This window comes from Falco rusticolus, chromosome 1 (genome assembly GCF_015220075.1).
Source record: "Falco rusticolus isolate bFalRus1 chromosome 1, bFalRus1.pri, whole genome shotgun sequence".
In the NCBI taxonomy this organism is placed as follows: domain Eukaryota; kingdom Metazoa; phylum Chordata; class Aves; order Falconiformes; family Falconidae; genus Falco; species Falco rusticolus.
The window spans coordinates 114,800,648-114,827,968 of record NC_051187.1 but is presented as its reverse complement, the minus strand read 5'-3'; the positions used below and the strand labels follow the sequence as shown (position 1 = coordinate 114,827,968).

General features: G+C 41.1%; 1 protein-coding gene across 5 annotated transcripts in view; it reads right to left on the bottom strand.

Moving 5' to 3' along the window:
* The window catches only part of LOC119152287 (calmegin-like), a 30,860-nt gene extending 6,838 nt beyond the window's left edge, over positions 1-24,022 (bottom strand). Inside the window, exons 1-13 of one of the 5 annotated variants that reach the window (XM_037397406.1) lie at positions 23,905-24,022; positions 20,485-20,529; positions 19,027-19,112; positions 18,270-18,445; positions 17,321-17,391; positions 13,825-13,883; positions 10,658-10,799; positions 9,752-9,833; positions 6,555-6,747; positions 4,487-4,676; positions 3,755-3,868; positions 2,986-3,142; positions 510-725 (exon numbers count right to left, since the gene is read on the bottom strand). In XM_037397406.1, coding sequence (XP_037253303.1) covers positions 510-725; positions 2,986-3,142; positions 3,755-3,868; positions 4,487-4,676; positions 6,555-6,747; positions 9,752-9,833; positions 10,658-10,799; positions 13,825-13,883; positions 17,321-17,391; positions 18,270-18,431 — 1,386 coding nt within the window. In that variant the 5' untranslated portion in view covers positions 18,432-18,445; positions 19,027-19,112; positions 20,485-20,529; positions 23,905-24,022. Of the gene's footprint in view, positions 1-509; positions 726-2,985; positions 3,143-3,754; positions 3,869-4,486; positions 4,677-6,554; positions 6,748-9,751; positions 9,834-10,657; positions 10,800-13,824; positions 13,884-17,320; positions 17,392-18,269; positions 18,455-19,026; positions 19,113-20,484; positions 20,530-23,904 lie in introns of all 5 variants that reach the window. The other 4 variants (XM_037397398.1, XM_037397389.1, XM_037397381.1 and 1 more) reach the window with 4 other exon arrangements.
* Positions 24,023-27,321: the final 3,299 nt, after the last annotated feature.

The following is a 27,321-nucleotide window of genomic DNA, read 5'->3' as shown; positions in this document are numbered from 1 at the left end:
CCGTAAACATACGTGCACTATTTTCAGAGCTGCATAATGTACGTCTAGAGCAGCCAGAGCCATAAAATTACTAAACAAAAAAACCATATGACTATATATCCGTTTGTCTCCCATGAGGAATATCTAAAGAACATCTATAATGGAGTTAGCCACAAGGGGAGGGGGGGGGAAAAAAAGAGGTCTTTGAGTGTAAGTAACTCAGCTTCCATTTGCTGACAGGAACTGAATTTCTAGCATCACCATGAAAAGCAGAAATCCCATTAACTGTAACGCGGCCCATTTCTTGCTAGGTGTTTAAGGAAGGTGTTACAACCTTTTAAATCAAAGAGCATATTGATCTAGGAAGGGCTAAATGCCAAACTACAGGAAAAACCCTATCATAGTTACTCAGCAAGATTATTAACTGAAGACAAATTAATATTGTCAGCATTAATTGACAGAAAACTCTTCCAACCGTTGCACGTCTTACTCGCTGCTTTCAGCTATCGAGAACGTAGTGAAGTTTATACCTCATTAGCACTTGCTACGAATTTCTTCAAGCCCCAGCCATCTGCTGCCCAACGGTCTGCTACTTCTTTTTCTGAACATATAATGAAGTTATCAAAGTAGATATCGGGTGTCATAGACCAGAGTTCTAAACCAATAGCACTGACAGTGGTCATCTTGAATGGGTGAAGATCTTCAAAATAGTCTGGGTTCTGTATTTTTCGAGGGCTCCAGATCCCCTTTTAAGGAAAAAGGATGTAATCGCGTTACCTATCCCCAACTCAAAAACAAACCAACTGAAACAAATTTTAAAATAATTAGAACTTCCTGGTTATTTTAAATGCATAATTTAAAAAGACAAGCAGTAGGGTTTAACCTCCATAAAAACCAGAGACCGGCAGATGGGTGTCAATTTTCTGGCTTAGAGCAGACCTCTTAAAATTAGGGGGTTTTGCCCACACAGGGTTACAGTAGTAACTTGACTGTACAAAGTACCTCTTGTCCTCCTGGTACTGGTGGTTCCAAGCACAGACTTTGTAAGCTTCCTAGAGTAAGCCTAGGAAATACTGCAGGGAAGTAAGACATTGGTGTTACTTCTTCCCATAGTCTCTCCCTACGTAATACAGAGTTTTGGCTTTTGTTCATCAGTGTGAGCGGACTGAGAACGGGCTGAACGGCGGAGCTGAGAGGGCTGCGACCAGCAGCGCAGAGCCCAGCTGGAGGCCTGTGGCCAGCGGTGCTGCCCAGGGCTCAGCGCCGGGCCCAGTCCCGTTCAGCTGATTCACCGGTGACCTGGGCGAAGGCACAGAGCGTCCCCTCAGCAGGCTGGTGGCTGGTACAAAGGCGGGAGGAGCGGCTGATGCCCCAGAGGCTGCGCTGCCATGCAGCGAGAGCTGGGCAGGCTGGAGAGCTGGGCAGGAGGGACCTGATGGAGCCCAGCAGAGGCCGGTGCCAGGCCCTGCCCTGGGGGGGCACAGCCCCACGCACCAGCAGGGGCTGGGGGCTGCCTGCGGGGAGGCAGCTCTGCGGGGAAGGGCCGGGCAGTGCCGGGGCACAGCAGCTGCCCCTGGGCCGGCAGCCAGCCCCGGTGGCCCAGGAGGCCGGTGGCGCCCTGGGGGGCGTGAGGAGGAGCGTGGCCAGCAGGCGCAGGGAGGGGATCCTGCCCCTCGGCTCGGCCCTGGGGAGGCCGCCCCGGGAGTGCTGTGCCCAGCGCTGGGCTCCCCAGTTCCAGAGACAGGGAGCTGCTGGGGAGGGCCCGGCGGGGGCTGCGCAGGGGGTGAGGGGCCTGGGCACCTCCCGGGGGAGGGCAGGCTGGGACACCCGCGGCTGCTCAGCCTGGGGAAGGGAGGGCTGAGAGGGCTCTGATCGATGGCTGCAGACATCTTCAGGGCCAGCGGCAGGAGGACGGGGCCAGGCTCTTTCAGCGGTGCCCAGCGACAGGGCGAGGGGCAACGGGCACACGCTGAGGCACAGGCAGCTCCCTCTGAACGGGAGGAAGAACTTCTTCACCGTGAGGGTGGCAGAGCACTGGGGCAGGCTGCCCAGAGGGGCCGGGGGGTCTCCTTCTCTGGAGACACTCAGAACCCGCCTGGACGTGATCCTGTGCAGCCCGCTCTGGGTGACCCTGCTTTGGCAGGGGTTGGGCTGGGAGGTCTCCGGAGGTGCCACCCAACCCCGATTGTTCTCTGATTCTGTGAATACAGCATATACATTTTCGTAAATGTACAATATTTTGTGGCCAGTGATGAAATCTTCCGAGGTAAGCATCTATTGCCTACTGGCCTAAGACTGCAGGGGAAATACCTGCCATGATCCACACGGTCCCTTCCAGTATATAAACTGACAGCGACTGTAACCAGACAGGTTAGTGAAAATCTTAGGGTAGAAAAATTCAGCCTTGTAACGCCTGTGCAAATCAGAGCCAAATTTTGTTTACAAATGTGCTTATAGGACCTTGGGCTCAACACAATCCCCAGCCGTAACTAATACAATGTAACTACCTTTAATATCCAACTGACTACCTCTTATATCTGGAGGGGAGGAGGGGAATTTAGTTATCCAAAATTGATGCTTCCTCTAAAGCTTGACCTAGTACATCAATCTGCTTACTGAAAGGTTTCATTCTTTTAACAGACCCATACTTAAAACCCCAACAAAAGAGAAAAGTATTTCATTAAACGATAACATAATTGAGAATACAATTCTACAGAGCACATTGAATAAGCGGTACCAGTGCAAATCATTGCAAAAGCAACTTCCAACAGAGAAAGTGTTTTACTATAGAGAGCATTTCTATTTTCTAGTATACGTGAAGAAAAAAAGGTGCATTCAATACAAAAAAGCTCAAAACGTTCAGTGAGTGTATTCAAACTCATTTTAAATATAAATATACTGTGAAAGAGCCTAGCTAAATATACTTTATATTTAAATATAAATACACTTGACTCGCTCGCTCTGTTGAAATCTCTACCTTTTAACAACCTACAATATTGCTATTACCTGATAATTAGGATTATCGATCAGAGGTGCTTTCCATTTTCCTTTATAGTTTGGGTTATTCTTCATAGGACGCACCCAGTGTCCACAACCAGGTGCAGTCTCACACTTTGGATTAGGGATCCGAGGAGCTTCCCACTCCCCATCCATTTCTTCATCCCTACAGGAAAAAAAAATAAATTGCCAACAACCTATTTGAGACTGGACTAGCCTGAGCCCTAACACTCAGTCTGAAGTTAGGGTCCACACACATTTTGCTATAACAACCGCAGAATTCTGACCAGCTCACAGAACTTTACCCAACAGTATAAACCCCCTTTTTTTTTTTTTTAAGGAGTACTACACCATTTTGTTTTGGGTTTGTTGGGTTTTTTTTTTAAAAGGTCGTAAGTTCCTAACTGCCACTTGAAACACTTCTCTGTAAGAAGCTTAGCAATACCCTTGAGACTATAAATTGGTAACTTGAAATTATCATGTAAAACTCTTTCATGGTTTAACACTGTAGCAAATTCTCTCAAAGGCACTCTTCATATTCTGTTTTTGTTTATATATCTTCAGAGAACAAAAGGCAACGGACACGTTCATGTTTTTCTAAAAGCAGTCCCAAACCAACAAATATTTGGCCATACCTTATACATTCCAACTTACTGCCTCAAAAGACTGTAAGATTTGGATTGAATTCTGATCCACAACTCCTAGTTTGCCACAGAGAATAGGTGGGCTTACCTGTAAGATGCATTAGCCACCTGCACTTACTGAACCAGGTTCTTACCAGTCCTTGGGTTTTTTTGCATTAGGGTCTGGAACATACTGTGGTTCATCATCAAGCCACCCCTCGGGCTTAACAGCATCACGGTCTTCTACTTTGGAAGGCTCATCTTCATCCCTTCAATTACAGACTTATGTTAGGAAATACAGCAGCCTGACTTTGAACCAACACTCCATTCAAAGGACTCAAACTGGCATGAAAGGGATTATTTTCATAGGCACCACAGAATTAGACACACCAAATTAAACATCCAATTAACTGTTTCTAAATATCTGAGTTGTATTTACATTATTTCAAAGTACTACGTAGCCCAGAAATTGCTACCATCAATCAGAATAGAAGGTGTCAGTCAGGTCTTTCTATTAAGTTTTTCCCTCCTCTTCCCACATTACCACATGAACCACAGTTGAGGAAGCAGAAATCACTGAAGGTAAATTAAGACTATTCAGTGAAAAAAAACCACCCCTCTTCCTAATCTTTCAGGTACAGTAATCTTAGCTATTAACTGCTATCATGGAAGGTACAAAATCAGCAAAAAGCACAATTTTTATTTCTCTCCTTAGAAGATGACCAGATCCTTGTACCCACAACAATTATGTCTTCAACTTTAGTGCTTTTAGTAGTGAAACACAATCCCATTGTCATTAGCAAAAAACCAAAATAAAATCAGTCAAATCCTTCAAATTAACAACCTGCGTGTGAGAAGTAGTGTACAGATAAAAATGTTCTCCTCACCAATCATCTGGTTTGACAGCATTTGGATCAGGTATTTTTGGTCTCTCATCCCAATCATCAGGCTTCTTATCACTAGGATCCTCTATTTCTTTGGGAGGGTTTACTGGAGGAACCATATCCTCAAGAAGACTTCCTTTACTAACAACCGATTGGTCAATTAACATTTCAAATGTGTCATCTGGCTTTAGCACTACATTGAAGAAATTCGTATTAAAGGAATAAGGGAAGCATTCACTTTACAAATATCTTTAACCAAAACCTATATAATAAACACAGACTCAGACAATTAATGGCAAACAGGATCCTCGCTATAGCAGAGCAAGAGACAGACTCCCCACTCAGGTACTGGATCTGGACACAAAACATTAAAGTGGCTACAATTGCACAACGTATGACCAGCGTCAGGCCCCCCAAAATGAAGCCTCTAACAAATCCAATTGCTGGATCACATCCAAGCACATTCTAAGAGATTTTTCAAAAACCTACCACTTAGCCAAAATTCTGCTTCATTTATTTATTTAAAAATAGAGACAAAGACAAACCTCTGCCCCAAAAGGCATCTCTGCTACCAAATTACAATTTCACACTTGAAAGCATAGAAATACAAGAACTGTGTCAGCAACACAGCTGAAGGATCATCAAAGAAGTAATTTCTCTCCGATTCAAATCTCTGATAGCTATTTCCCTCAAATGCCAGACTGCAAGTACAGAAAATCCTCTTCAAATGTTTAAGTATTTTAGCAAGTGTGAATAACTGAGAAGCCAGGGTCACAGAACTAGGCAGCGTCACTCAGTAACAGACATTGTATCCAGATCCATTTCTCATAGCCCGTAAGCATATTTGTAAGTGCTTAACAAGTATATTCAAATGTCCATTCAACACAACAACAGTTATTAATTCAAAATAAATACTGTTCCACTTTTACAAATGGTTTTCTAAAGATGGATCATGAAAACCAGAGTAACAGCGTTACAATGACAGTCTGGTAATACGTAATTTAGCTCTTGCAGCCTAGAAGTTTAACAGTATTAAAATATACATAAGTGCAAAAATTAAACACCCCTATAACTTTAGATACAATACAAAGAATTTATTTTTAAACTTCTGTTATCAGTCGCATTAGAATCACACAGCTCTATGGAGTCTATTTGAACAATTAGAATAAATGCAATCCAAGTTTAAGTAATTTTAATCATAATTTCTTAAGAACAGCCCAAACACAAGAACACATGCATTCCCTTACCACAAGGACAGTGTTTACTTTCACTTATTCATACTATCTAAAAGTGAAAGTCTGCCATGGCACACTACAGTAATCTATTTTAAAAAACAGTGTTTTCCCATGGCACAACAGTTGAATATGCCTTCCATTATTACGCAATGGAAGTTCAAAAGTACAGTCAATTTTGCTGTATTTGCAGCATGCCACAGATGAGCCTTTCTCTGACTGTTTATTCTTCCACAGAAATTAGAAAGGGGGGGGGGGGGGAAGAACCAAGAAATTCAACTTTTATCTCTGCTGTACTGTTCATTGGTACAGAAAGAGATGTCCCATGAATTAAACCCCGTCCATATTCATTTATTCACCTTCAGAGAATGTGATTAACATATCTGTTCATGCACACTGCTGCAGATGCAGGTGTTAGCGAAAAAAATCTTAACACATGGAGGAGAGTGGCGGGTGGCGTGCTGCAGATTTAACTGAATTCCTGTGAATTCTTAATGTCTTCCCAGAGTATTCAACAGTTGTATGTGTCTTTTAATATTTTTCTTAACAAAAATATTGTTATCATGATAAGTACCTGGAGTACTAAGCAATTCTTCACACTAAAGGCTGGCTAGGGCTGGTATGTTTTTTCCTGTAATCGAATATCAAACAGCAGCATTTGAAAGCCACTTTTATGTCCTGCAGTTAAGCCCAGTCATTACATCATTTAAGCACAAACCATTAAGCAGCCACCCCTCAGAATGAGCAAACAAACAAAAACGCAAACAAATACGAAGCTTCAGCAGACAGAAATACATTTTTAATCTTTCCAATTTAAACTTTCAAGAATTAAACAGTACCTAGAGTATATAGATGTGTCTTCTTGTCCAAATAGAATTTTTTTAGATCTACATCTGGACGTTTTGCATGTTTTTCATCATATTTTCCAGTTTTAGGATTCTTATGTCTGAAGATAAAGTGTAGTTTGTAATCTTCTCCACATTTATCTGGTCCAAACATAATAGTATAAGGTGTTTTGTCAAAAAAGTATTCCTGTAGAAGCAAGAAAGCTAAACATGTGTTATACTGTACAGTTTATCAAGTGATTTTGGGTACTTTTCCTTGATGCTGTGGCATACAGCATAGTCTCCTGAAAACTGGTATGATATGTCATGAGAAGAACTGAACAGTCCTCATGAGTTTCGGGTGCTCCCTGTTCTCAGGGAACAGCCTAACCATAGGGATCACTTAAGCCTCCTCAAGGAGGACGAATATATTTATTTAGAGCTTACCCTTACATAGAAATGCCTGTTACAAATCAAAACACCCCATATTTATATCCTTCTACAAACAGTATACTAAAAGATGGAAAGGAAGTAGGTACTTTCTTTGTAACACTTATTCTTCCATAAAGATAAAACCCAGGATATTCTTATTCTGTATTTTATCAGTTCCCTTGCTCCACATTAAATGACAACAACCACCAACACTGGAAATATCAGGTATAGTTATTCTCTCCTTCAGAGTATGTTGCATGACGCTGTTCAGACATGTCAGTATTTTTCAACTATTTATATGATTTTTCTATTTGGAATACACAGTAATGCCTTATATTCTTAAACAATTGCTTGAAGGAAGAGGACCGCATGATTTCCGGAAGTTTTCTCCTTGAAGATATATTCTGACGCAAATGTATTGTTTGAAATGAGTCTGTATTTTTAAAAATGTTTTGAATGCAAAGTAAAATATTTTCAGTTCACACACTAGAGAGTGCATGTATTTAAGCTTGGTCCTTCTTACAACATTCTGCAGTCTTAGGAAAATGTTACTGATAAGAATTAACAACAATTAAGTGACTATTCTAGTAGCAATAAGCATATATACAGCATTGAGACATGTCCAATTTTAAAGTTAAAACCCCCACAAAATAAGAAAGAGAGAACACTGACTCTTAAATCACCTCAACACACAGCCAGTGAAATTCCAAAAAGAGTACCGGATGAATTGTGAGCCAGGCCATAAACAGGCAAACTTTGCATTTGCTGTCTTCTGGTTTACCTTCTAGTAAGACGACAGATGCTGGAGAATTACAGTTTCATGTGTAACTGAGCTGAATCCCTTTGTCTCACACCTTTTAAAACGTAGAACTTTTCAGTTTTACTACCATTTACACACCTTTCTGTTATGGCAGATGCCATGCCTCTACTTGTTCTCCTACAGCCTGGGTGTTTTTCTTATCTATTAGTACTCAAGTTATTTACGCACAAAACACATACTGCCATATGAATTTTAGGAAAATGGAAGAGCATTAGGAAGCTGCATTAACGCTTTTATCACTTCTTAGAAATGCTTGCAGGTAACTTCTTATGTATGTCACCACCTCCTAAACTCTTGCAGAGGTACATTATATGTCATGAAGAGTCCCACTGTTAAGTAGCTCTTCCTGACTGATGACTTGTAAGTCAGGTCAAGCAGTGTCTTGAGCCTATCCTTAGCAATCTGCTCTTCATTTTGCACATACACAGGGCATCACACTTCACTGCTGTTCTCCTCAGTACTTGAAAGTCAAGGGTATGGCCTCACGGGTCAAGGCAGCAGCAGTAGCACAGACATCTCAGGGATAAAAGCACAGGTGAAGAATCTTACCCAGAGAGAAAATTATGAATTCCACCTGCGCTCCTGTTAATAGGGTTGGTTTTTTTTCCAGACTATTCCTTATTATTTTTCCCATGAGCTTGCCTTTCTAGCTTACCAAATCTTGGTGAGCAAATGAAATCTGATGCATCTCAAACACAACAACCTCTATAGCCTATACAAATTATTACTCTGATTGCCCTGCAAACTTCTGTTACTACACTACTGCATGTTGGTTCAAGAACACCAATTAGCCACAACCCTGTAGCAGTTAGGGTAGTCAGCTTTCAAGTAGCTACAGCAGCCTGCTTCAGGATTGGAAGTACCCTTATTTCGTGTTTGTACTGCTGACTCAGCACAAGTCCACTAGCTCATGATGTAACATAACATTTTGAAACCACACTGGTTATTCCAAGTCTGTCCAAAGCACGACCCTGTTCTGTAACTGTTGCTATATACCAAAAGCACCAGCTCCCATCAAATCAGCTGCAGCTACCACTGTATGCATCAGCCACCCTTACTCTGTCAACACAAAATCTGCATTGCCCAAGCTCCTACGCAACAATTCACTGCCAGTTCTGAACATTAAAAAAAATTGCTAAAATATCCTTTATTACAGGCTAGAAAGCTTACATCTACACCTCAGTGTAGCGTCAGAAATACTGAAAGCAGAAACTACCAGTCTGCTTATGCTACAACCAAAACTTGACTAGAACAGGCATTTTAAGTAAGAAATACTTGATTGCACTGGCATGGTAATAAAGAGTTTTGCAGACAAGTTTGGAAAAGGCAGGCAAGTTCACATCAATATACCGAGAAACAATCTACAAAATGGTCCAGCATACCAAGGCACTTACTAATTTTTCCACATCTGATCATTCAGACCTTTTCCTGAGAACAGAGATTCTCCATCACTTTCAGTTTCTAAACCCAAGTTGTGGCCCTTTCTAAGATGTCACATTGCATGCCATGTAGTAAAAACAATTGCTTCACAAGTTATGAGTTGAGATTCTATGGCTTCTATTATTGCAGAAAGACAGACTAAACAGATGCAAAAGTCTTTTGTCCTGGACATAAGACATCACTCGTGCAAAACCAAGAGTATGTTAACCACAGCAAACTATCTACATAGCTTACTTGAAGTTTTAGACTACCTATAAGTTTCATTAAAATAAATGGAAATTATAACAAGAATAGCATTATCAAATATTCCACCAGTAAAAAAATGCACAACTTCAAAGGTTTTGTGTATATATAATAAATTATATGTATATTATCTTGCCCAATCTTCTGCTTAAACATTTAGTAAGCCTTTAAGAATTTAGGATGCATTAGGAACTAGTTTCTTATTGACATTTCACAAGAACAATTATGCATTCCTCAAATGAACAACTGATAGAAAATGTTAAGTAAGAGGACATACCAGATTCAAGTCATCACTACTGGAGAGAAGTTTAATATATGCACCACCACAGTCAATGCCTTCTTGAAAATTCACTTCATATCTGGGCAAAGAGCAAGTTAAAAAAGCCATTCCAAGTATCAAATACAAATTAACTTCTAATCTGCAGTTCTAATTATGAATACATTAAGACCGTGCATTAGTCACTACTGCCAAAACACTTCTACAGGACCAAAAGTTTTTAAATGCCACACAAGCTATGCCAGCCGCGATGCCAGTCAAAAAACACCACAGTAACAATTGCTAACTAACAATTGGTATCAACAGTAAGAAAAATTTCAAGGTGGTATCAACAACATGCAAACATCAAAGTGAAATTGGAACCGGAGAGAGTTCTAAAAAGTTTGTGCCATCTTTGAAACTGCCTGTATGGCACACTAACTTTAGCCCAAGGAGTTATCTGCGTATCTGTTAAGTACAACAAAGCAAGTCCAAGTATCTGAAAAAATGAGTCATATTGCCACGGTGCTCATCATCATTAATATTGCTATAACACATTCAAGATTCAATTTGCTTTTACAACCTACACAGAAGTATTCTGTAAATGGAAAAACACTGTATTAAGACTACACAATTTAGATCTTTTAGAGCAAAGACTGAAAATTAATTAGCTTTTTCAGCTATCTCATAAAACATTAGATTTCTGTCCAAAAGTATTTTACAAGAGTTTAAATATCACTTCTTAACACATATACTACAATCTTACTTGATTATTCAATCATTAATACATATAGTTCTGACGGCTGTGGATACGATAGGTCAATGCTATACAGAAGCCAGTATTTTCTACAGGGGTTCACATTACTTTGACTTAAAGACTCCAATAATAGTAAATATTATGTAAAAAAAATATGAGGGATTACTTACTGAACAATCAAAGGCTTATTATTGAAAATAAATGCTTTTGTTAACTTAGCTGATATTGCATGGTGCTTTGCCACCGATTTTAACACTAATCCTCTGTCTCCAGGCATTGCGTTTTCTTTCAGCTCTTCTACTTCCCATCTTCCTAAAACAGACATACACAGTCTTTCAAAAAAATGTAGGCTGAAGTAAAGAAATCAGTCTTGTTGAAAGCAAAGAGTTAGCAGCAAATAAAGACTAGTTGCCAAAGCATGGAAAAAATCTTGGTATCTGATGACAAAGAAGTTAAACACTAATCATCCAATTAATTGTTGGCAATTCTACTGTGGCTACAAAACATTGCTCAAGTCCAGCTTACACTTCCCCAAATTAAGAGCTCTACAGCACTCAAAAAACCCCACATTCATTGTACACAAATTTGCTGCTTTTATCTTTCTATCAAATCAGGGATAGAGTGTTCTAGCCCGTACTTTTCAAGAATTGGAACCAGAATTCCAGCTCCACAGTTAGGTGATAAAATAAAATTTGTGTGATGCCAAAGACCCATCTAACCCAATGTTCTGGCTTAGACAACAAAGAGAAAAGAAAGCTTAGGGAAAAAGACTGCAAGCAGTTGTAACAAGTGAAAAGCTGCTTCTTTCTTCTTTCCCCAAGCAGCTGTTTCTACAGCAGTAAAAATCCCTGTTTCACAACTGATTACAGCCAAAAGAAAGAAAATTAACAAATAAAACTGAGATTTTGATAAACAGAATTTTCCAAATAAAATAAAAAGCCAGTCATGGACACCAAAGTAGGAAAGAACCGCATCTTTACCATAATCCACCATAAAGCAATGAAGCTGAATAGAAAAGCATATACATTTAACAAAAATTGTTTTATATCACAAAATTTAAATCTATTGCACAAACCTGTAGCATATGTGAATATCCACTGGATCTCTGTTTAATTGCAATATTATATGAAAGAATCAATACATTCTAGATACGTCATTTTATTCAAGCCTAAAGCTTGCACTGCAAATACAGAAACTGTTTCAAAGCTCTGGTTTGTATTAAACAAGTTTTATTGTAAAAAATCTATTCCAGTCTTAAAATATTGGTGGATAATTAAAGAGATGCTTACACTTCAGGTATGCATAGCTCTACACAGAAAAGCCTACTCTCCCATTTCACTAAAAAGGTATTCATTCTAGACTATTAAGGTAACACCAGCTTTCAGTATTTTAAAGATGACACGTGTAAAGTATATGTTATTCCTTGTTGTTTTCATATTTACAGAAATCTACAAGAAAACTTCAATATTGTGGATCTCTATACTTAGACTGTGGTATCACACAATGCCTAGAGGAACATAAAATATTTCTCCAGATTTCAGATTTTAGATTTTAGATTTATTCCTACCATCGTCACAAAAAGCATTAGTCACAAGGCACTGTGTAAGCTAGATATCCACATGGTTCCTCCACTCCTGCTTACATCGAATTAGAATCTTTCAGGTCAAATCTAATCACATGGGAGATGAAGGTCCCCATGCAGAGTCTTTCCAAGAATTAGCAGATTTCATCTTAAAGACAAACAAGCAAGCATACAGCTTTAAAAATAAAAATTAGATAATTATAAATTCTCCAAGTTTGGGAAAAATACAGTTGATTACACATGTGGGCAATATCCAAAGAACAAGATTTCTAAGAGGGTAGTTATATTTTCTCAGAGATTAGCAGCACAAGATTCACTGATTTTTTTTCCAGGAATGAACACAGCACAAAATAAATAAGACTTTGACAACTCCCTGTAATCTTGTAAGAAGCCTGTGTCAATGTGAACAAAAGGCAGGAAATGTAACTGCAGCATGTGTTTTAGAGAGATTCATAAACTGCTAAATCCAAATGAAACAGCTATTGACTTTTATGCAACTGAAGCGCGATTTGTGAAAGGTCATTAAGGAAGGGCTGATATGTATGTCAACAAATCCCTAGTTTCTTCCAGTCTGCTCAACAGAAGAGAGGAAAATCCCCTCCTCTTCAATAGTGCTCCTTCCTGGAAACTAAGGCCAAGCAATAATGCCAGGCAAAACAACGAGACCAGAACAAAACCCACTAAGTTGGAAAATAGTTCAAAAAGGTCTTTTCACCACAGACTTAATGTTGAATTGTCCGGGTGACTTTTAGAAATATGACTGTTTCAACATCAGAGACAATTTCTATCTGAGGCCAAGTAATGAGATGTCTGTTCTTACAAGCATCTCATCTGTATGGGTATCTGCTCTGCAGCTTCTTTTACCAGTTATATCTGGTAACGACTAAACCTAAAAACATCTATTCTGTACCATTTTGCACACCAAAGTCCTACAAGTTATGTTTGCTTACCACTTTCTATTAACATTGATTTTATTTCACATAAGAGCAGTAGCAAATACTTTTCTTTTGCAGCAGTAACTTTTTCTGTTCTCCCCACTTGCTCTTCAATTGGATAGATGCATGTTGCAAAATTGTTGCCACAGATGACGTATCTGTCAAATAGTTTAAAATTACATTCAAGGAGGCAGTTCTAGCCTATGAATTTTTAAGTCGAGCGCAAGCCCCAATGATAAAAACCATCGAAACAACTTGTCAGTATTACTTCCCAAATTTTAGACTACTGTAAAAAACCATTCAAGAAACACTGGAGAACGCTACATGCAAGTACAGATGATCTGAAAAAGTATTTTAAAGAAAAAATCATTCCATTTAACTTTTGTTTCAGAAGCCAGACTGGGAGACCAACCCGTGAATCAGTAGGACAGACGCAGCAACATGGAACGTGCTGCTTTAGAAACGTGTTTAACAGCTGAAAACAAAGCGGTAAATCTCTCTGATGCTTTCAGAGAAGGCATTCTCAAGAAGCACTATTCATAAACAATCCACACTGAGCACTCAGATGCCAGAGGGTATTCTCGTATGACTCATTGCAACAGGTTGTTGGGATGACAAAAAAATTATCTTCACGCTAAGTAACCCAACAAGCAACATTTCACATCTTAGTTTCAGGATAACAGTTGTTACACAAACTAACACTTCTGACCCATGTAATCTCAGATTTCAAAGATAAGTTCAGTGTAAGGGGTAATTACTTCTCAAAGAACAACAGAACAACAGAAATTATGTAGTGGAAGTAAACATTAAAACCACTTACCATCGTATTTAGCAATGTTATCATCCGTGTCTTCTTTCTTGGTTTTAGACAACACCCACCTAAAACAAGAAGCGTAGCAGTTACTGAACTGTGTAATGCTGTATTATTTAACAAGCACAGGAAAACCAGCTTTTGCTTCTAGGCTGTGAACCTGTGATGATGATTTTGACACTCAGCATCATGGAACTTAGTTTAGTTCAAAGAACATGGAAAGAAAAATTAAAATATATTAGTCTAAAATAGCATTTCAAAATACTTCCTAAGACTATAGATGAATATACAGTTACAACTCTAAAGTCATTCAGTTGTTCTCAATAAACTTCAGTTTTACATACAAGCTGAGTTTGACAGAATGTAACAATATTGCATAAGCATAAAATATCAAAAATACATGGGTAATAGCACGGTTCAAGTGTAAAACCTTCAATATGATAAGGAAAAAAATTACCCAAAGAAACCTTAACACTATCTGACAGTAACAGTACACACGCATAGCAGAGGATGAAAGGAAGAGGCAAAAGTGTCCATATGATGCAGGAGGGGGCCTGGAAAGCAGGACCACAAGTAACAACCAGTTAGTTGAAAGGAATGTGCTTGAGCTTGTGGGTCACAAGCCCTGGTGATAAGGGACATGAGAAGTTACTGAAGGGTATAGAAACAGGGACTAAGTATCGAGCTGAGACTACACAAGGAATAAGGCGGTCTGTTTGTCAGCTTACTCAAGGACGTGGTGCGAGAACTGCAGACATTGTTATCTTTAACTATTGCTGAATTGCTAAATAGCAAGAGATCTCCACACGAGCTGCCACACAGTTATAGAATAAGCAAGTTTTTTGACCAATCAGAATAAGATGTAACAATTGCTTGTGTGTATATAATCATGATATTAGGCTAATTAAAGTGACATTTGCTTGCATCAAGCTGCATCCCGTCTCTCAATCGCGGCAATATCACAAATGTAATTATGGACTGAACAGATTCCAACAGGGATCCCAACAGGGCAACAAATTCCTGACCTCCTTGATAGTACGAACAAGGCAAACTCAGCTTATCATATTAAGGGGATAAGCACATACCCTACATACAAGCATTCATCTGGAGCAGAGAAGTAAAAAGAAAAAAAAAAAAAAAAAAAGGCAGTCCACTCATCTGGTCATACAGTGGTTCTATCCTGAGCCATGCACAGGAATATCTTAAGCCAACACTGTCACTGAACTCTTCATTGTACCAACTACAATACTACATTCTCATGCTTACTTCTGTAAAGCACTATTTTCATTCATTCTGAACTATCCTCTGCATAGACTGTTTCAGGGATGAATCTTTATCTTGTCTGCCTTGAATTTCAGTCAGATTTGTTCACTGTTAACAGAAATACTGGGAAAACTTCACAGTATAAATGGCAAACTAGAGCCTTGGTCTACCAGAAGACTGACCAACGAGGAAATAAAACAACTCTACAAGTCATGCAGATTTTCAGGGCCCATTCTCAAGAAATAATTTCTTTTCCGGTGATTTACCTAGTCAATTTATATGTACACTTTTCCCTAATTTTAGGGAAGAAAGGCAACATGCTGCTTACTTTCTCATACTTCCATACTTGGTATTGTTATGTAAATTATGTACAGCTAGACCAAAAATCCCAAGCACTGTAGCTGAAGCTTGTAGTATTAGATTTAGTAAGGCGACTAATCTTTGAACAGATGACACAAAACTAGAAACTGAGATAAATTATATCATTCAAGTACCCCAGTTAGGTTTTTGCATTTGTTAATCAAGGTTTTCAGTTGTTTGGTGTTTCTTTTAAAACACCACTTACAACCTCTTCTATTTTATAATTTTCCTGTCATCATTGGTACTGCTTTTGTATTGCACTTCTTAATATTTAGAAGTAACATTAAGACAAGTGATACATCGAAGACAGGAGCTTGTTAACTTACTGTCCTTCTACATCTGATCTAAATATATATCTAAAATAAAAGAACATGAAAAAACATAATGTGAGTAATGACAGGCTAATGTTCAGTGGCCTGAAGTTCCCTGTAACTCTACAGCAGAGAACAGTTCAGAAACAACTGGAAAAGGGAGTAAGATTCTATCTTACAGAAGTTACTGGTGCTTGTTACCATGCTATTTTGTTTACAGTTTAACTAGTGCATCCTCAACAGACATAAACGTCTTAGGATTGTAAAACCTCACTCCTACAGTAGTTGGATCTTAGTCTTCTGACAGGAGGTAAAATATAGGCAGCTTTAAGTTCTATCACAATGAATATATCACATTGCATCTCCTTTCACCTCTATGTCTGGATCTTCATAGGAGAGTTAGTAGTTCCATTGATTTTAGTAACATAGGAAAACACCTTTTCCCATGATTGTTCACAAATCAAGGAGATGGGTCTTTTGTTCAACAGCAAAAAAAAAAACCAGCAAAAAATATACCAATGACAAGGTCTGACTTGTCATTAGAAGAGAGACTTACTTTCATATTTTAAAAGCTTTTTTCATAGTAAGAAAGTACTCGTAACAACTCATCACACCAGCTCTTATTAAAGAGATTTCTACTGTATTCACAGATTCTGCCTGGATACACACTTACTTAACTTGAGCCAGTAAAAGCATACTAATCTGGTTTGATTCAAAAAAGAAAAGTCAGTGATCATACAGATCACATTTACATGGTACTCATTTGTTTTTCACTGGTATTCTACACTCTTTACATCTGAGCTAGAAAGAGGACTGAAAGCCAAGCTGTTTCCCACCTAAAAGTAGTAAGTCTATTCCAGAAACAGAAAATAATAGATTATATTCACTCTTATTGACAGTGCATCAGTGGCAACTGACTATAGCTCACAACACACAGGTTTTCATTGAGCAACACAGATCACCCAGAGTACAAGTTACACCTTACACTGCCATACTGTTGGAAGAAAACTTGTAAGATACAGACAAGACAAAAATGTCTGGCTTAAGAATTGTGAGATAAACCTGAAGATTATTCTAAAATGTCAATGCAGTAAGGTCAAACTACCTAGAAAATACTTCAGTAGTCTCAAATATATAATACTTATTGAGTATGGGAAGTAATACAATAAATAAAAAAACCCACTAAAAAAAAAACTTAGCTACAATGCTGAAGACACTGCCCTCTTACACATAAATAAGCAGAAAGAGTTTGCTAATGCAGTGTAATAGCTATGCACTTCACCTTGCAGCTACCTGAACTGGCTAAATCTTTAAATTATATTTCTTTATGTTGATTAACGTAGAGTTTATTACAAGCTTCCTTAAAACACAAAAAATAGCAACATACCTGAAATGTTACCTGTCCAGCTTAACATTATGATGTATTTGGAGCAAGTATTACCAGCCTTTCCAATTCTAACCCCTGTAAAACTTAACTTTTGTAAAGATACTAGCAAAAAATACAAAGTCAGTCCTGCCACTGTAAGTTAAACTGCCGAAAGTAAGTTTATGCCTTATAACTTTAAACTTACCCAGTCAATACTCCATCAAAGGTTTCTGTAAAATACACTTCCCCAGTTGGCTTTGGAGTCTGGTACACAACCTAAAAGACATGTACAAACATACACACTAACCTAAATTACAATTTTTCCATTTGCAATACACTATCATACCTCCAAAAGTAGCCCACCCAGACAGACCACCAGATTTCGTTCGTTAGAAATACCTAGCAGCATAAAACAATTTTCCCTGTCCCCAACTCCTCTCATTTCTACAGTCTGGCCGCATCCCTCTAACAGTGAGCAATTTCACATCTGTGAATTTTAAAAATTGCTTCCCGTGTTCAAAGCTAATAACATCTTATGTGTAACAAACACCCTGAAAATTTACTGAACTTGCACCAGTACTCTGCTTCCTCCCTACTTCTTTCTGTATGGGTTTTCCATCCTTCTGTTTTCCTGTCTACTTGGCACATCACAGCTGGGCTACATATTAAAAAGGAAAAGTTGAAAAAAATAACTTATGAAGTACAGGATAATAAATGCAGAAAGATTTTCTGGGAATAAAGACAGTGTCAAAAGGCAGCTGTGACAGATGAAATCAAGAAACTGGCCTAAAGTCAAAACACCAGTAAGACCAAGATTCTTTCTGCTTTCTTCTCTAGAAATGGCATGTTAGGATTTACAACAAAAGGTTCTGGCACCTAGATTGAAGCACAGACTAGCGAAACCTTCTTTATGACTATTTACCACAGGCAGATCTATTTTACACATTGGCATATTACAGTCATTCTTTAAGCCCGTCTTACACATCACACACAGCAACTAAAAAACTCTGGCTGATGGGTTTGACCCACTCAATTGTCAGCTGCATATTAACTTGCTTTTTTTAAAAATGCATTTGTCCACCAATTTCTCTACTAGTTATAACTGTGTATCTTATAATTAAACAAGCTTTAGTTAAAGACTTCCGTAATCTTACCTCTAAGGAAGATTTATCTCTGTCGACATCAGCTTCTTGAGACTGCTTGTCAAAATCCTCCACTTCAACATCTGCATCCAGGTTTTCTTTGTTTTCAGTTTCTGCAGTCACTGAGCTAATTATCAGGACACCCAAGCACAGCCAATCCCACTGGAAGTGCATCCTGGTTATATAAACTGAAAGTTTTAAATATCATCACAAGGACATTATCAATACTATTACAATTTTACTCCAGACTATCTACAGTAAGAAATAAAGATCATAAAGCGTTGTCAGTACAGTATTTTAGTATAGTGCTATATCTTAATTTGGAAAAGTTCTTACTACACAGCCCTGACTTTTTCCCTTCCTGTTGTCCCTCCAGGAGTGCTTGTAGCCTGTTCTCTTATCTTGCCACATCATTCATACCAAGAGTGAATCTGACTGCAGTATATATGTGTTTTTAAGAACTAGGTAAGACTGCTCTTATTTTTCTCATTCCTTAACAAGCTGAATAAGTAATCAAATTTGATCAGTCTCTATAATGTAGCAAAAATAACATCCCTTTTCATTAGGGACAATAAAATGGATAGATTTAGGACATATCTACTGCCAGAATTACTCATTTGTATCTGGCTCTTCTTCCACTGTCTGTCTTTATAAGAGTGCAGAGTTTATAGCAACTCCAGCTGAAACTGTCAAAACAAAGTATAAGATTGTTTCAGAAAACATTTTAAAATTATTCAACCAGCAAAAGTTTCAGCTTAAATGCAAATACCTTTCTAAGATCAGGGAAACCAAAAAATCTTTAGTCTGTGTGACTATCGATAGCAGTTAACGACCCCAGCCTCTCGATCTGACCTGCTGGCGAAAAAGAAAAGATTTTGCCCAGTATGTTTTGCTTCACATCTGTAACATACAAAACCAGTTTTATATTAGAACATCCAGTGGTTTGGAGCAATGCAGTATCAAGCACAAGTTTCCTCAATGGTCCTGCCAAAAATGCTTGTTTCTGAATCTGGTTTTGTCTGAATTTGGAAATAGAAGGAAGACAGATTCTAGATACCACTGCACAGGTATTTATCCTTTGGTTCTTACTAATTTCTATCCACAATAAGTTTAAAAAGATAGACGAATACTGATATTTAGTTTGCTATTGTAAGACATTTCCAAACCTTTCATTACTTTCAACTAGTCATACTAAATATGCTGCTACTGAGGTGCTTTCTGCACCTGAGAAAGCAGTCACCCTCTTAGTTGTTTCATCACTCTTTAGAGATTAAATTAACTCTACAACCCTAAATATCCCAGAAATTCAAGACACCACCTTATACTGGAAGTGTGAGTCACCTTCATTCTTCCTGGCTTTATCAGATTTGCTGAGCAATTCAAACATTCAAGTTTCACCAATAATTACTAATCATTCAATTTATAACACCTGCAAGTTCTATCAAGCAACACATACAGAGATCAAACAGTATCAGGGCTAAAATACCCCACATCCCAGCATGACTGTACTACAAGCATCCAAGAAGAAAACTAATTATTTTTCCTTATTTAAGATCTATTAATTTGATATTAACTGCACTGATTATACTTACAGCCAAAACCTAGAAGTATCATAAAGAACTGAAGTGTTTCACACACTATGTCAGCATCATGAAATCATCAAAAGCTTCCTTTCTTGGGACAAACACCTATTTTCCATAAAACTAAATTAATTACCATTCTTTTTTTCTCCCCCACTATTAACTACAATCCCTACCACATGTTGTGGGACTTTCCACCCTGCTGTGCATTTCACTTGAGGGTGGCAAGTCTATATAGTTCCCTCTTTTTTTCAGTTATTAACACAGTGATGCATCTCAAAAGTTACCTCAAGTTTCAGTAGTTTTTTGGGTTTAGGTTTTTTAAAAAATTTTAAATACTGCAGATACTGTTAATTCATGCACTTCCTTGGCCAATTCTAGAACTTCAAACAATCCTGCCCTGAAGACTTCAAGTCTTTCAATTTATCATACATGAGCATTCAATCTTACGGTGCACTTTTGAACACCATTGTCTGGAGGTTATCACAGTTAGTTCTACCATCCCCATTTTCTTGTTCTTAATCATATTAGGACAAACAGTTGAAGAACGTCATATCAATGCCTTCTGGGCCTCCTTAGCTCTTAGCTAAAGTGCTATATATTAACCAGGTATTAGACTTGCTTTCTTAGCATAAAATTTTGCCTACCTTACTTTAGCTAGTTTGTCACACAGGTGGTCTCCTCCTCTTCTCCTAAAGCAGATGAAGAGATACATCTTTCTTGGTCAATATATTTCAAGTGTATTTTGACGATCCAAAATGCCTTTCACTTACATAGCTGTAATTTTACTGTAATTGGCCCCATCTACTTTTGTTCCATACACACACTAGCAAGGGCATCCAAGAAATCAGACTAGTACTCACCTTTCCCACAGTTCCCTTCCAAAACTACTGATGCTTTCACTTCGTTCACACCAAGTCTTATGACTACTCCCTGACCCTAGCCTAGGACACTCCTAATTTCATTTAGTCTTCTATTGCAACTCTTACTTTTCCCTTCAAGAAGAGAAGGCACGCTTTTTCACCTTTAACTTTTAAACACTTTTAAAATAATCCCAGAAACACTGAAATACATCACCAAGAACAATTACAGTTATCACTAAATTGCCAGGCAAAGATGGTTTTAAACAAGACCATTACATCTTTTACTTTTGTGAACTCTGCCAGCACTACAGTCTTAGAACGTCCAATATATCTATCAACTAAGCTGAAGATTCAAAACAGAACTTCACACTACACATTTGTCTTTACACCCTACTGAACTTTCATAATTAACACATGAAGGCCTATGAAAAACTTCTCTTATTCTTTCCTAAGGTGACCATAAAAACAAGGCGAAACCATCCCCACTGTCAGAAGTTCCTCAGCAGAACAGAACAAGTTATCCCAGTCTATGGCACTCACACAAACGACGACCATGTTCACTAGCAGTACTGGCTAAATGCCAAAGACCAGGGACTTCCAAACCATCTTTCACAGAGCTACAGCAAATAGGTAATTGCAAAACCATACATCTTGACAGCAGTTTCAATTAGGAACATGATAATAGTTATAGCATGACCCATGAGAGAACTGGATAGCTTTCTTCAGATTTCAAAGCTGTAATCACAGAAACTGAGTCACAGAAATTCATCCAATAATTGCACCTCCAAAACAGGATTCCAAATCATTCCTTTTGGGATGGGCAGCTTACATTCTGCTTGCTCTCTATGTATATATTGATGGAATTGTCAATATGTTTCACTTCAGACCTGTAATTTTTAAACTTAATTACTGCATGGCTTGGTCGCTCTTTACCATGGGGATACAGGTAACTACAGAACTTTTGACACACCAGAAGAGACATCTGAGCCAGCAGTACTACTGCAAAGCATGCTCTTGGGACCAGCCACCATGCTGCAACATCAGCATACTATTGCACCTAAATTAATGAGTCACAGTTTCTGAGACACATACTAGTATTTAGGAAAGACAACAGGCATAAACTGAAAAAATATTCTGACTAGACTATTAGAAATTCTTTTCCCCATGAGAGCAGGGAAGCTGTGGTACAGGCTGCCTAGTCACAGTCCTCAGGGTTTTCCAAGACCAAAGGAATAAAGCTCCGAGCAACCTGAACTGGCATCAAAGCTGAGCCTGCCGTGGTGCAGCACATTGGAGCACAGACTTCCTGGGGACCCTTCCCACCTGAATGACTTCATTTCTGCAGATGGTTGAACACCACAAGTACATCAATCTTCAGACCTCTGCACCACGATCTTTTGAATATTCTACACATGCTATTACATTAATGTCATTGTCATTCTACTTGATGAAGAACTATGCAGAGGTCAGGATCCTTTAGAATATTACTAACCTTTCCCTGGACTTTGAAGGGAGCCCTGCCTTTTTCATGAAACACTCAGTTCTGCATTCTCAAGCAGAAAGGAAATCAGACTGCTGTTAACAGCCTTTCTCTCTCAGAGGTCTAAAGCTCCTGCATCCAGTACCATCTGTACCCAGTAGCAACACATGGGCTTCTCCTATGGCCACAAATCAATTCCATCCAGGGCAACAGAAAATAGGGGGGTTTTCCCTTCTTCCATCCATGATCATGTGCTGCCTTATTACTCCCCTATACAGCTGTACCGGCATCAACCTCACCAAGGACAACATCCATCTAAAACTAAAACTGCTCCACAAAAAGCACCCAGGAGTTCTTACACAACTTTCTATTTTTTATTTTGTGTGAAAATTATACTATCTTTTGCTAAAGTGTTAAACCCACTTACTGAAGTGAATACTAAATGCATAATTTAGCAATTACTCAAGACACAACCTGCCGTCGTGCAGTGCTTTTTCAAGCATTTTATTGCTAGAGTCAGCTTGACTAAAACCTCCAGGAAAACGTTATTAAAAAGGAAAACAACAGTTTGCATCAAGCAGCCACTCAGTATTAGGCGCGCCCATGACAAACCAGTTTTCACCGCATGTCATACGGAGCCCGCTTCTCGAAAGACCACGGAGGGAGGGTCCGCAGCGCCGCAGGAGCGACCCCCGGCCCCCGCGGGGGCGGCTCGGCCTCGGGTCACCGGCGCAGGAGCGACCCCGGCCCCGCGGGGCGGCTCGCCTCGGGAACGGAGAAGGAGCACCCGGCCGCAGGGAGCGACTCCTCGGGCACCGCCTCGGGCACCGGCGCAGGAGCGACCCCGGCCCCCGCGGGGCGGCTCGCCTCGGGCACCGGCGCAGGAGCGACCCCGGCCCCCGCGGGCGGCTCGCCTCGGGCACCGGCGCAGGAGCGACCCCGGCCCCCGCGGGGCGGCTCGCCTCGGCACCGGCGCAGGAGCGACCCCGGCCCCCGCGGGGCGGCTCGCCTCGGGCACCGGCGCAGGAGCGACCCCGGCCCCCGCGGGGCGGCTCGCCTCGGGCACCGGCGCAGGAGCGACCCCGGCCCCCGCGGGGCGGCTCGCCTCGGGCACCGGCGCAGGAGCGACCCCGGCCCCCGCGGGGCGGCTCGCCTCGGGCACCGGCAGGAGCGACCCCGGCCCCCGCGGGGCGCTCGCCTCGGGCACCGGCGCAGGAGCGACCCCGGCCCCCCCAAACCACCGCCGCGGCCCCGACCGGCCCCCACACACACACACGACCCCCAACCCCCCAAGGCCCTCAACCTCCCTCCCCGAAACCCACCCCCAGGGTCCCGACCCACCCGCTCCCACGGCCCCGCCGCCGGCCAGGAGGGGCGGGCGGGCTGGGGGCGCTACAGCTCCCCCCTCCCCACCGTGTGCAGCCTAACGGACGGTAACGGCCGGCGCCAGAGGACCCCCCACGGGAGGGGGAGAACACGCACGCTGAAGGGCGGGAGGCCCCACCTCCACACGCGGCGCGCCGGCGGCGACCCGCCCTCGCACCAGCCGGGCAGCGGCGAGTGAACGGGCGCTGCAGGGGCCCACCGCCGCGGGCCCGGCCGGCCGCCGTGCCCCCCCCCGCCCCAGTTATCCAACACCGCCACGCAGACAGCGGCCGCCCGGCGCCGAGGACCGGCCCCCGCGGCGGGCCCAGCACATCCCCTCCCCGCGGCAGGCGCGCTACCTGCGGCGGGATGCGCTCCGCGTCCCGCTGGCCGAGCCCTGCCGCCTGTCCGGAGCGTTAACGGGCAGCGCATGCGCACAAACCCCCACCGCTCTCAGAGCCTCGGCCGCCGAGCAACAGGTGCTGGCGCTGCGCCGCCTCAGCCAATCAGAGCGCAGTAAGCGCAGCACTGCCCAATCCGCCCGCGGATCGCCACCACGACTGGGCGCCGCGGGAGGCGTGTGGGCGGAAACGACGGGCAGGTAGCCCCACCAATCGCGAACGCCCTCCGTGCGGCATGCACCAATCGCGGCCTCGCCCGGGGATGACAGCCTCCCCGCACGTGGTGCCCGAGCCAATCGCCCCGCAGCACCGCCCCAGGCCGCTCCTCGGCCTCGCCGCCGCGACGCCGTTGGGCGGGCGAACTCCGGGTGCGGGAGCGGGATTGCTCCCCCCGCCCCTTCCCCCGAGTCTGTCTCCTCCCCGACCTTGGGGCCAGCACCGGGCCCCGCTGTGAGGGAAAGATTCGGTCACGCTGGGTTTGACGTGATTCGGGGGGGTGGGGTGTGCTCCAACATGAAGCAGTTAAGATGGACTCTGGTGACAGGACTTTCGGATGTGAGGGCCACAGCCAGTGGGACATGATGTTTACGCGTGGTGTTACCATGCTGTGGTCAGTGATGAGAAAAAAAGGGCTTTTTCTGCATCTCTAGTTGGAGTGATTTAGCTCAAATTAACATCACCCTTTATTACAATTGGAGACACAGCCTGGTGATCCAGTCTGCACTTGAAGGATCACTAGGTACTGCTTCAGTTCCTGAGTTTTGGAAAACCTTGCCCAGGCCTGCTACTCTGAGGTGATTCCTGGCTTGAGTCAAGTTGTACCTTTACACTTTGGGCAGGGCACAATTTATGAGCATTTAAAACATCACTCACAGCACCGATACTCAAAACGTGCAGGAGAGGGCTGGGACAAAAGCGATTCCTTGAGGGATCAGGAGGAACACAGAAGTTGTTCTATTTGCCCAGCTGCTGACAAACTGGGTCAGGGATTGGTATATTTGTATGTGACACTGTGTCACTTGGTGACTCACAACGTCAGAGCCTCCTAGCCAAAGGCTGTAGGGGCTGCCGTCCTCATTTCAAGCTTGACGTTTGTTGGGGACACCAAGCATGATGCCAGTACTTGTGAGATGAACCATATAACTACTGCCACTGCCTTTCATTCTTACTGTTGAATCTCTTCAAAGGGTGCATCCGCAGCTCTTCACAGAAGACTGAGACTGCTTTTAAAAAGTACACTTTCAGGCAGCCAAATGTATCATTGCAGTACCAGCCATCCCCTCCAATGTGGGCAGATTTCACTGCCCAAGAAATTCTATTAAGGCACATACACAGAGTTTTTCTTTCTATGGCCAATGAACTGTGGGTCTGTGGAAGATGAGAAGGAAGGAAATCCAAAAATTGTTGATAGCCATAAGAAAAAGTGTTACTTTTTACTCATAAGTCAGCCTCTTTCAGTCAGTGCTCAGGCCACAAGAATCTGGTTTATGTTATTTAGTTCTTACCATGTTGAGGAAACTGTCTTTTGGACTTAACAGTTACGATCTGTACACCATTAAGCTAAGCTTCCCCCTCTCCTAGAATAATTTATAACTTACAATAATTTTTATAGGTTCCTCCATTTCGTTTATGTCTACCACATACTAGTTTGTTGACTCAGAATGGTTTGGAGTTGCCATTAGAATGTGTAATAGGAATTGTAAATCCAAATGCTCTTTTTTTTTTTTTTTTGTGATATTCTGCCTTTCAAGTGTTCCAAGGTCACTGTAAACTGATGCACAAGCTTAAAACTTACATCGATTATATTTCTCTTTTGATAGTGTCATCAAAACTTAAGCTTGCCATAGATTATTACAAGCTCCAAAGAGCAATGTAAACTTCACAACTTAAACACAGTGCATATTTATGTCATAGAAAAATGGCAAAATTTCTTCTCTTGTTAAGGCTTAGCTAGAGCTGTCTAATTGTTTAAGATTCTGTAGGACTATGGCACCATTTCTCAATCATATGATTCTATGATTCTAATGCTGATCAGGAAAATCTGCTGTGCCTTAATTCAAATCCTTAATTGTACTTAATTCAAAAGTACATTATTTAATGTACTTTTGAGAAATGGTACCATAGTCTTACAGAAACTTCAATACAGCTAAAAAAAAAATAAAAATTAATGTTCTCGAGCAATCCATCATGAAACCAAGTGTTGTAGTTTAAACCCAGCTGGTAACTAAGTACCATGCAGCCGCTTGCTCGTTCCCCCCTCACCCATGGGTGTCGGAAGGAGAATTGGAAAGGAATGTAAAACTCTGATATTAAGAACAGTTTAAGAATTGAGATACAATAAAAAACAAAAAACCAATAATAATAGTAACAGTTATAATGTAAAAGAGGGAAAAGGAGAGAGGAATGAAATCCAAAGGGAAGGGAAAAAAGAAAAGCAATGATGCACAACACAACTGCTCACCATTTCAGACCAGTTCCCCCTATTCCTCAAGCAATGATCAGCAGACCCAGCCAACCCCACCCCCCACCCCCAATTTATACACGAAGCTCGTTGCCCAGTTTGGGTCAGCTGTCCTGGCTGTGCCCCCTCCCAATTTCCTGCACCCCTCCAGCCCTCCCGCCTTTGGCAAGGCCTGAGACACCATAAAGTCCCCAACCACACCATTCCCACACCAAATCTAAAACACAGCGCTGCACTAGCCACCAAGAAGAAAATTAACTCTGTCCCAGCTGAAACCAAAGGAAACAAAGACAGATGAAAACTATCTTCACAGCTTGAAGTACGCATACATTCTTTTAGAAGCATTTGCAGAATTAAAGATTTCTGTTTACTGCAGAATTGTTAATATTCCAACCGTTCATTGTAAGCCCTCTGTGAAAGATTTCTCTGGAATCTTACATTTATGCGAATAAATGATAGTTTAAAAAAAATCCCACAACCCAAAACGCTCTCAGATAAAACAATTAGTATGTGCAACCGATAGTATAGCTAACAAATTTGTGACTTACGAGTAATAGAAAAAGTAAATGTTGGGGAAAACTGGGATCCTTGTGTAGTGGACACTATCCACTTACTTCCTCAAATGTGACAAAGATTTTCAATTCAGTAAGCAAATACATCTTCAGCTTTGGATTAAGTATCTCCTGAATAATTTTTAACAGATATTTGTGTTAAGAGTCTAGTGTCTTCTCAGTGTACATTTAGCATGCATTAGCATTTACAGTACATGTTTGCTTGTATTAAGCTGTGCAAAAAGTCACAGTGACCCTGATGAGATTAGGGGCCTACATAATGAATGGAAATAAAAACATTTAAAAAAATCGGTAAAGCCAACTTCATAACTGCCTTTTGAAGACAACTGTTACTCCCCTTTC